An 11,368-nucleotide genomic window follows, 5' to 3' on the forward strand; every position below is an offset into this window, starting at 1 on the left:
GAAATAAAACCCGGTGTTTATTCAAAACATAAAGGAAAATACGGAGCGCAAAACAAAAACACGTCTGGTCACTACGAAAGAGAACGCTGCATTTGATAATTAATTTTCAGATAATTAAAGTTCTTCACAACCAGGTCTAAGATACTAAAGTTATGTGAAAAAAACAAACCGCAACCTCTGAAAAAACCTTAAACTAAAAATTACATTTTTAATAAGTTCTTAAAAAACAAGTTCTGCCATAGAAAATAAACCCGACTTTTCCCGAGTTTTTAAAGTCAAAATTTCGAAAAAAAAATCTCACAACAATCAACATTTTTGCATTTCACAACTTTACCCAGACGGTAGTCCAAAACCACACAGAGTTTGGATCCATTTTATAGCAGTATCAATAAACTTTTCAGATAATCAAAGTTTTTACAACCAAAATTAAGATACTTAAGTTATGTGAAAAAACAAACCGCAACCTCTGAAAAAACCTTAAACTAAACATTACATTTTTAATAAGTTCTTAAAAAACAAGTTCTGCCATAGAAAATAAACCCGACTTTTCCCGAGTTTTTAAAAACCAAATTTGGACAAAAAAATCTCACAACAATCAACATTTTTGCATTTCACGGTAGGCCAAAACCACACAGAGTTTGGATCAATTTTATAACAGTATCAATCAACTTTTCAGATAATCAAAGTTTTTTGCAACCAGAACTAAGATACTTAAGCTATGTGAAAAAACAAATCGCTACCTCTGAAAAAACCTTAAACTTAAAATTACATCCTTAATAAGTTCCTAACAAGTTTTTAAAGTAAAAATTTCGAAAAAAAAAAAAATCTCACTACAATCAACATTTTTGCATTTCAAAGCTTTACCCAGACGGTAGGCCAAAACCACACAGAGTTTGGATCCATTTTATAGCAGTATCAATCAACTTTTCAGATAATCAAAGTTTTTTACAACCAAAATTAAGATACTTAAGTTATGTGAAAAAACAAACCGCAACCTCTGAAAAAACCTTAAACTAAAAATTACAAAATTGCTAGTTCTTAAAAAACAAGTTCTGCCATAGAAAATAAACCCGACTTTTCCCGAGTTTTTAAAGTCAAAATTTCGAAAAAAAAAATCTCACAACAATCAACATTTTTGCATTTCAAAGCTTTTCCGAGACGGTAGGCCAAAACCACACAGAGTTTGGATCCATTTTATAGCAGTATCAATCAACTTTTCAGATAATCAAAGTTTTTTACAACCAAAATTAAGATACTTAAGTTATGTGAAAAAACAAACCGCAACCTCTGAAAAAACCTTAAACTAAAAATTACAAAATTGCTAGTTCTTAAAAAACAAGTTCTGCCATAGAAAATAAANAAAAAAAAAAATCTCACAACAATCAACATTTTTGCATTTCAAAGCTTTTCAGAGACGGTAGGCCAAAACCACACACAGTTTGGATCCACTTCATAGCAGCATCAATCAACTTTTCAGATAATAAAAGTTATGTGAAAAAAGAAACCGCAACCTCTGAAAAAACCGTAAACTAAAAATTACATCCTTAATAAGTTCTTAAAAAAACAAGTTCTGCCATAGAAAATAAACCCGACATTTCCCGAATTTTTAAAGTCAAAATTTCGTAAAAAATACCTCACAAAAATCCAAATTTTTGTATTTTAAAGATTTTCCGAGACGGTTGGCCAAAACCACACACAGTTTGCATCCATTTTATGGCAGCATCATTCAACTTTTCAGATAATCAAAGTTTTTTGAAACCAGATCTAAGATACTTAAGTTATGTGAAAAAACAAACCGCCACCTCTTAAAAACCTTAAACAAAAAAGTACAAACTTTGAAAATTCTTAAGAGAAAAGTTCTGCCATAGAAAATAAACCCGACTTTTCCCGAATTTTTAAAGTCAAAATTTGGTACAAAATACCTCACAAAAATCAACATTTTTGCATTTTAAAGCTGTACCCAGACGGTAGGCCAAAACCACACAGAGTTTGGATCCATTTTATAGCAGTATCAATCAACTTTTCAGATATTCAAAGTTTTTTGAAACCAGATCTAAGATACTTAAGTTAAGTTACGCTGATAGGCGTTCTCGACAAAGGCAGCGCGGAGGGGAAAATACCCAGAAGCCAATGGATGTGGGTGGAAGCCGCACTGGCCGACCGCTGCGTAGAGCTTCTCGACAAGGATCCCGGCCCACCCCCGGTCTGTAAAGACATGGGATGGTTCCAGGGGAGCATCAAAGTGGTAGCCTGCGAGGATGAGCGCTCCGTAAAGCTATACAAAGCTGCGGTGGCGCAAATCGGTGAGGTCTACGCCGGGGCGAAGCTCGTCGCTGTGGACTGGAGCGAGGTGCCCAGTAGACCATGGGCTCGTATATGGGTACCGGCCACCTTCAAGGAGCCCGAGCGGATCCTTACGATGTTGCAGAGATTGCAACCCCACACTGCCAACCTCAGATTGGAAGGCGGTTAAAGTGGAGGCATCAAAGGGCCCCACAAATCAGGCGGTGGTTATCCTGAACAAGGAATCGCTAGCCTCGATCGAGGCAGCAAGGGGAGAGCTTAACTTCGGGTTCAGCTCGGTGACCATGAAGGTCTATAAGTCGGATGCAGCGGCCGAGGTGCGTTCTGTCAACAACCCAGTTGAGCAGGACGTTGTCTCGGAGATCGAGGCACCCGGAGAGCTACTCCTCGGAGACGGAGCTGATGCTCGATTTTGAGGCGATGTGTCGGGACGAGATCCTCGACGACTCGGAAGCCGATATAACAGGCTGAGGCTTCTGCAGATAAATCTCCACCACTGTAAAGCAGCATCCGCTGCCCTGATACTCCGCTTAGTCGCGAGCGGAGGGGACATAGTCCTAATCCAAGAGCCCTGGGTGGTAGGAGGCAGGGTCTGTGGATTAGCGACGAAGGACTACAAGCTGATTCTAGCCCAAACTGAAGGTAAAATTAGAACCTGCATATTAGCAAGAAAGCAATTAAATATCTTTCTGCTCCATAATTTTATCAATGGCGACAACACGGCGGCTAGCCTAGAGCTACAAAGGACACGCCTGAACCTGGTGTCGTCCTACATGGCTCATGAAGAAAGCGATCCTCCCAGTGACCTCGTTCGCAAGATTGCCAGCGACAGCGAGAGGTCGAATACAAGCCTACTAATAGGCTGCGATGCCAACGCTCATCACACCCAATGGGGGAGCTCGGATACAAATGTAAGGGGTGAGTCACTTTTCAGCTTCATCCTAAACTCCAACCTGATTATTGGTAATCGGGGTAATGACCCCACTTTTATCATAAAAAACCGTCAAGAGGTTATTGACCTCACTCTATTGTCTGACAAACTGTCAGACATAATGAAAAGTTGGAGAGTCCTAGAGGACCACTCCTTCTCCGACCACAGGTACATCGAGACAATCCTATCGCTCGAAAGCACCATACCCACTAGCTATATAAACCCAAGAAAAGCCAACTGGGATACGTATAGTGCAAAAATCGAGAAATTACTCCCCCCTAGCCCCAAAATGCCCGGACACACAAGACGATCTTAATCGTCTTGTGGACAATTTCACGGAAGCTTGCAACAAGGCCTTCATGGCAGCTTGCCCCTCAACCAAACCAAGAGGGAAAATGAAACCCCCCTGGTGGTCTAAACATATAGATACCCTCCGGAAAGACTGCAGGACTCTCTTTAACACAGCCAAAAGCAGCAGCGAGGTAGCCCACTGGGAAAATTACAAAAGTAAGCTAACCCTATACAAAAAAGAAACAAGGAGAGCAAAAAGGGCCTCTTGGCAAAAATTTTGCTCCGAAATTGAGGACACGTCAGAAGCCGCAAGGCTACGCAAGATCCTGTCAAAAACATCCTCCTTGGTGGGATATCTCAAGTGAACTGATGGTAGGTGGACAAACTCTAGTGAGGACTCCCTGCACATTCTACTCGATACTCATTTTCCTGGGTGTACGACCATCTAGCCGGCAGACACCCCAAGTGAAGGCCCGGAAACCTCGATGGGGCACACCCTCACAAAACGGAATATTAGCTGGGCAGTAAACAGCTTTAAATCCTACAAATCACCTGGCCCGGACCAAGTCATTCCGGCTCAGCTACAAAAAGCCGGGGACATGGCCATCAATTGGCTGCAAAGCATCTTCAGGAAGATACTGACAGTGGGAAAAATCCCCGCGCTTGGCTAAAGGCTAAAATAGTCTTTATCCCTAAAGCAGGGAAACCCTCACACACAACCCCAAAAGACTTCAGACCAATAAGTCTATCGTTCTTCCTTCTAAAAACCTTTGAAAGACTAGTAGGGCTGCAGCTGAGCACAACCATTAATCCTCAGTGGCTGTAAGGCGCCCAACATGCCTACCGAAAAGGGAAATCCACGGAAACGGCACTCCATGAAGTAATCTCGGCGGTAGAGAAATCTCTACACGTCAAAGAATACTCCTTAATCGCTTTCCTAGACATTGAGGGATCTTTTAACAATGTCATACCGGAAGCCATCACAGAGGCCCTGACTGACCATGGAGTGGATTGCCAATTGGCGATGCTCATAGATCAATTGCTCACATGCAGGACAGTGACATCATCAATGGGATCGTCCACTCAGTCAAGGTATGTCAACAGAGGCACCCCGCAAGGCGGTGTCCTGTCTCCCCTACTATGGAACATAGCAGTCAATAAGATTCTGTGTGACCTGGAAGGGGATTGCTGTAAGGTGGTAGCATACGCGGACGACGTTGCCATTATCTTCTCGGGAAAATTCCCTCAAAAACTCTGCGAATTAATGACCGCGAAGCTCGCGCGAAAACGGAACTTGTGTTGTTCACAACCAAATACAAAATCCCGTCCCTCAACCCCCCAATACTAAACGGATGCAGGCTCTCCTTCTCTCTCCTTCTCTCCTAGGGTTGGTAATTGATAAAAAGCTCAGCTGGAACCTGAGCATCAAAGACAGAGTGAAGAAGGCCACTATAGCCCTCTACACTTGCAAGAAGGCCATTGGGCTAAAATGGGGCATGAACCCAAGAATAGTCCAATGGATCTACCTAGCAATAGTAAGACCAATACTGCTCTACGGAGTCGCAGTGTGGTGGACTGCCCTATCGAAGGGGACCATCACTAAACAACTAGGCAAGGTGCAGCCTACTGCACCCCTAAGCATCAGTGAAGCTCTGAGCACAACACCAACGGATGCGCTAAATGCTATACTATGCCTGCAGAGCCTTGACCTTGCAGGTAAGGAGCAGGCAGAAATGGCAGCAAATCGGTCTTAGAGACTCTGGAAACAAAATCGTCCCCATAAAAACGGACTACTGCGTTCCGAGGGAGTATACAGATACCCCCTTTGAAACAATCATCTCTCACAGAAACAACTGGCTTGAGGGACCACCTGGTCCAAAGGGAGCCATTCGAATCTTTACTGATGGCTCAAAGCTGGACAACAAGGTCGGAGGAGGAATCTACTCCGAACAGCTGAACATAAGTTACTCCTTCAGGCTCCCGGATCACTGCAGTGTCTTCCAAGCAGAGGTCATAGCGATCAAGGAAGCTTTGAGCTGTCTTCAGGAACTAACCCCTGCGCCAACTTACATAAATATCTATAGTGATAGCCAAGCTGCAATCAAATCACTGAATGCGATAACAACAAGCTCGGCTACCGTGGCAAACTGTCGCAAATCTCTTCATGAGATGGCTTATCAGTTCGTCATCAGCCTTCTCAATGATAAGGAGGATATTCGTATGCCAATGGCCACCTGCAAGCTCAAAATAAAAGAACATTTTAAACAACTAATAAATGACAGATGGCAAACTGTGCCACTATGTCGCATAACTCGACAAACATGGCCTAACATTAATAGGAAGCGCACCGATGAGCTCTGCAAACTCAGTAGGAGTAGGTGCAGCTCAGTCATACGCTCCCTTACGGGACACCGGCTAATAGGCACACATGCAAAAAGGCTGGGCGCCCCATATAACGACTTCTGTCGAAGCTGTAGAGATGAGGACGAGGAGGAGACTGTGGAACACCTGTTCTGCTCCTGCCCGGCTCTCAGTAGCAGGAGACTCCAATACTTGGGCGCTCCTTTTCTAAATGACATTTCGGACATGTCTACAATTAGTCCCAGACGGATCGCAGGCTTCATAAGGGCATCCGGATGGGATAATGGATGAAATAGGGTCTCACGAGGGAGAAGGGAACAAAACATGCGGTATCACAATAGGCCGAAACCGGCCTAGGTGTGTCGGGTCTCTGACAATCCCGATAGCCGGCTCAACCTAACCTAACCTAACCTACTTAAGTTATGTGAAAAAAAAAACCGCCACCTCTTAAAAACCTTAAACTAAAAATTACTTTCTTAATAATCTCTTAAAAAAAAAGTTCTGCCATAGAAAATAAAACCGACTTTTCCCGAATTCTTAAAGTCAAAATTTTGTACAAAATACCTCACAAAAATCAAAATTTTTGCATTTAAAGGCTTTACCCAGACGGTAGGCCAAAACCACACAGAGTTTGGATCCATTTTATAGCAGTAACAATCCACTTATCAGATAATCATAGTTTTTTACAGCCAAAATAAGATACTTAAGTTATGTGAAAAAACAAATTGCTACCTCTGAAAAAACCTTAATCAAAAATTACTTTCTTAATAAATTCTTAAAAGAAAACTTCTGCCATAGAAAATAAACCCGACTTTTCCCGAATTTTTAAAGTCAAAATTTGGTACAGAATACCTCACAAAAATCAACATTTTTGCATTTTAAAGGTTTACCCAGACGGTAGCCCAAAACCACACAGAGTTTGGATTCATTTTATAGCCGAATCAATCAACTTTTCAGATAATCAAAGTTTTTTGCAATCAGATCTAAGATACTTAAGTTATGTGAAAAAAAAATCGCCACCTCTTAAAAACCTTAAACAAAAAAGTACAAACTTTGAAAATTCTTAAGAGAAAAGTTCTGCCATAGAAAATAAACCCGACATTTCCCGAATTCTTATATTCAAAACTTCGTACAAAATACCTCACAAAAATCAACACTTTTGCATTTCAAAGCTTTACCCCGACGGTAGGCCAAAACCACACAGAGTTTGGATCCATTTTATAGCAGTATCAATCAACTTTTCAGATATTCAAAGTTTTTTGAAACCAGATCTAAGATACTTAAGTTATGTGAAAAAAAAACCGCCACCTCTTAAAAACCTTAAACAAAAAAGTACAAACTTTGAAAATTCTTAAGAGAAAAGTTCTGCCATAGAAAATAAACCCGACTTTTCCCGAATTTTTAAAGTCAAAATTTGGTACAAAATGCCTCACAAAAATCAACATTTTTGCATTTAAAAGCTTTACCCAGACGGTAGGCCAAAACCACACACAGTTTGGATCCGCTTCATGGCAGCATCAATCAACTTTTCAGATAATCAAAGTTCTTTACAACCAGATCTAAGATACTTAAGTTATGTAAAAAAACAAACCGCCACCTCTTAAAAAACTTAAACAAAAAAGTACAAACTTTGAAAATTCTTAAGAGAAAAGTTCTGCCATAGAAAATAAACCCGACTCTTCCCGAATTTTTAAAGTCAAAATTTGGTACAAAATGCCTCACAAAAATCAACATTTTTGCATTTAAAAGCTTTGCCCAGACGGTAGGCCAAAACCACACAGAGTTTGGATCCACTTTATAGCAGTATCAATAAACTTTTCAGATAATCGAAGTTTTTTACAACCAAAATTAAGATACTTAAGTTATGTGAAAAAACAAACCGCATCCTCTGAATAAACCTTAAGCTAAAAATTACATCCTTAATAAGTTCTTAAAAAACTAGTTCTGCCATAAAAAATAAACCTGACTTTTCCCGAGTTTTTAAAGTAAAAAATTCGAACAAAAAAAAACTAAAAATCTCACAACAATCATCATTATTGCATTTCAAAGCCTTTCCAAGACGGTAGACCAAAACGACACACAGTTTGGATCCACTTCATAGCAGCATCAATCAACTTTTCAGATAATCAAAGTTCTTTACAACCAGATCTAAGATACTTAAGTTATGTGAAAAAACAAACCGCAACCTCTGAAAAAACCTTAAACTAAAAATTACATCCTTAATAAATTCTTTAAAAACAAATTCTGCCATAGAAAATAAACCCGACTTTTCCCGAGTTTTTAAAGTCCAAGTTTCGAAAAAAAAAAATCTCAACACAATCAACATTTTTGCATTTCGAAGGTGTATATTTCCCAGACGGTAAGGCAAAACAACAAAGTGTTTGGATTCACTTTTTATCTGCATCAATCAGATTTTTAGACAATCAAAGTTCTTTACAACCAGATCTTAGATACTTAAGTTATGTAAAAAAATAAACCGCAACCTCTGAAAAAACCTTCAACTAGATTTACAATTACTTTCTTAATAATCGCTTAAAAAAAAGTTCTGCCATAGAAAATAAACCCGACTTTCCCGAATTTTTAAAGTAAAAATTTGGTACAAAATACCCCACAAAAATCAACATTTTTGCATTTTTAAGCTTTACCCAGACGGTAGGCCAAAACCACACAGAGTTTGGATCCATTATATAGCAGTATCAATCAACTTTTCAGATAATCCAAGTTCTTTACAACCAAAATTAAGATACTTAAGTTATGTGAAAAAACAAACCGCAACCTCTGATTAAACCTTAAGCTAAAAATTACATACTTAATAAATTCTTAAAAAAAAAATTCTGCCATAGAAAATAAACCCGACTCTTCCCGAGTTTTTAAAGACAAAATTTCGTAAAAAATACCTCACATAAATCAACATTTTTGCAGTTCAAAGCTTTACCCAGACGGTAGGCCAAAACCACACAGAGTTTGGATAAATTTTATAGCAGTATCAATCAACTTTTCAGATAATCAAAGCTCTTTACAACCAGATCTAAGATACTTAAGTTATGTAAAAAAACAAACCGCTACCTCTGAAAAAACCTTAAACAAAATTTTACATACTTAATAATTTCTTAAAAAAAAATTCTGCCATAGAAAATAAACCCGACTCTTCCCGAGTTTTTAAAGCCAAAATTTCGTAAAAAATACCTCACATAAATCAACGTTTTTGCATTTTAAAGCTTTACCCAGACGGTAGTACAAAACCACACACAGTTTGCATCCACTTCATAGCTGTATCAATCAACTTTTCAGATAATCAGAGTTCTTTACAACCAGATCTATCCGATGATCCTATTGGGCTTTGTGGTGGCTCAGAGGGGGTCTAGCTGAGGCCACCGGACGGGTTGCTGCGAATAAGCGGGCATCTTAAAGAGCATCAACTAAGTTGGCTCTGAGGGAGAGTACCGAAATAAGCAGTCCCGGACAGCCAGCAGGTGTTCGCGACGCAGCAACACTGACGATGCGCTTGTGGTGCCGCCTCTCATTAAATAGCTCACACAATCCCATCCCTACACAACACCTACCCACATCCCAGCCCCAACACTCACCTCACACCGGGCCGGACTAAGGTGTCACTCGACCCGTGCCAAGAGTCAGCCTGGCTGGGGCCCGGTATAAAAACTAGCCCAGTCGTGAACGGAGAGCTCAGGGACTTGGAAGCCCCCTGTTCAAATTATGCCTTACCCGGGTAACGCAGAGCTCTGCCGGGGTTGACCGTTCCCCTTCTCTGCAGCTCGTGGGAATTTTATGGATAAACTACCATATATTGACAACAACAAAAACAAAAACGAGAGAGGAACTCCCCAAATGCCTGCAGGGAGAAATCCCAAGCGGGAGAAGGCAACGGCCCAAAGGCCTGGCCCGATCCGCTCAGACGCAGGAAAGACCTGCACGGTTAAGGACGCGGGTATGAATCCGGGTGGGTCACATCCTAAACCTGGGATGGGTGGAAAGCCAACACCCAAAACTGATACCATGGTACGGCAGCTAAGCAATATTGCGGCTGCTCAACCTTCCGGTGAAGCGGCGGGTGATGGCTTACCATCAACCAGCGCCCAAACCAAAAAATATAGCTATGCGAAAAGAGGAGTGCTGGGCACATACTCCGTCGGCAGAACGCCAGCCAGGAAGTCAGTCCAACAGCAGATTGGCTGAAGAAAGTGGAATGGGCCTCGGTGGTGTTGCCCAACTTCAGTGTGGAGCCACAGAAGGTGGCCTCACAACCGAAGAGGCAGCGCAATCAAGAGACGCCCGGACCTGCCGCGAAGTTCTACCAAATGTATCCTTCGCGCAGATGGCCAAGGAGAGGACGCTGATAGGCGTTCTCGACAAAGGCAGCGCGGAGGGGAAAATACCCAGAAGCCAATGGATGTGGGTGGAAGCCGCACTGGCCGACCGCTGCTTAGAGCTTCTCGACAAGGATCCCGGGCCACCCCCGGTCTGCAAAGACATGGGATGGTTCCAGGGGAGCATCAAAGTGGTAGCCTGCGAGGATGAGCGCTCCGTAAAGCTATACAAAGCTGCGGTGGCGCAAATCGGTGAGGTCTACGCCGGGGCGAAGCTCGTCGCTGTGGACTGGAGCGAGGTGCCCAGTAGACCATGGGCTCGTATATGGGTACCGGCCACCTTCAAGGAGCCCGAGCGGATCCTCACGATGTTGCAGAGATGCAACCCCACACTGCCAACCTCAGATTGGAAAGTGGTTAAAGTGGAGGCATCAAAGGGCCCCACAAATCAGGCGGTGGTTATCCTGAACAAGGAATCGCTAGCCCCGATCGAGGCAGCAAGGGGAGAGCTTAACTTCGGGTTCAGCTCGGTGACCATGAAGGTCTATAAGTCGGATGCAGCGGCCGAGGCGCGTTCGGTCAACAACCCAGTTGAGCAGGACGTTCTCTCGGAGATCGAGGCACCCGAAGTAGACCCGGAGCCGGAGCCGGCCCTGGAGAGCTACTCCTCGGAGACGGAGCTGATGCTCGATTTTGAGGCGCTGTGTCGGGACGAGATCCTCGACGACTCGGACGCCGATATAACAGTGGTGGAGAATGACTCTAATGAAGTCTCTGAGGCTTCTGCAGATTAATCTCCACCACTGTAAAGCAGCATCCGCTGCCCTGATACTCCGCTTAGTCGCGAGCGGAGGGGACATAGTCCTAATCCAAGAGCCCTGGGTGGTAGGAGGCAAGGTCTGTGGATTAGCGACGAAGAACTACAAGCTGATTGTAGCCCAAACTGAAGGTAAAATTAGAACCTGCATATTAGCAAGAAAGCACTTAAATATCTTTCTGCTCCATAATTTTAGCGATGGCGACAACACGGCGGCTAACCTAGAGCTACAAGGGACACGCCTGAAACTGGTGTCGTCCTACATGGCTCATGAAGAAAGCGATCCTCCCAGTCACCTCGTTCGCAAGATTGCCAGCGACAGCGAGAGGTCGAATACAA

At 42.5% G+C, this 11,368-nt stretch overlaps 1 protein-coding gene across 1 annotated transcript; it reads left to right on the forward strand.

Moving 5' to 3' along the window:
• The first annotated feature begins 3,009 nt into the window (after nt 1–3,009).
• Nucleotides 3,010–3,867, forward strand: LOC117591569. The gene has a single exon (XM_034284882.1). It carries the CDS (start codon nt 3,078–3,080, stop codon nt 3,549–3,551), a length of 474 nt encoding a protein of 157 aa, XP_034140773.1. The 5' UTR covers nt 3,010–3,077; the 3' UTR covers nt 3,552–3,867.
• The last annotated feature ends 7,501 nt before the right edge of the window (nt 3,868–11,368 follow it).

This window comes from Drosophila guanche, unplaced genomic scaffold, assembly GCF_900245975.1.
Source record: "Drosophila guanche unplaced genomic scaffold, DGUA_6, whole genome shotgun sequence".
Classification (NCBI taxonomy): domain Eukaryota; kingdom Metazoa; phylum Arthropoda; class Insecta; order Diptera; family Drosophilidae; genus Drosophila; species Drosophila guanche.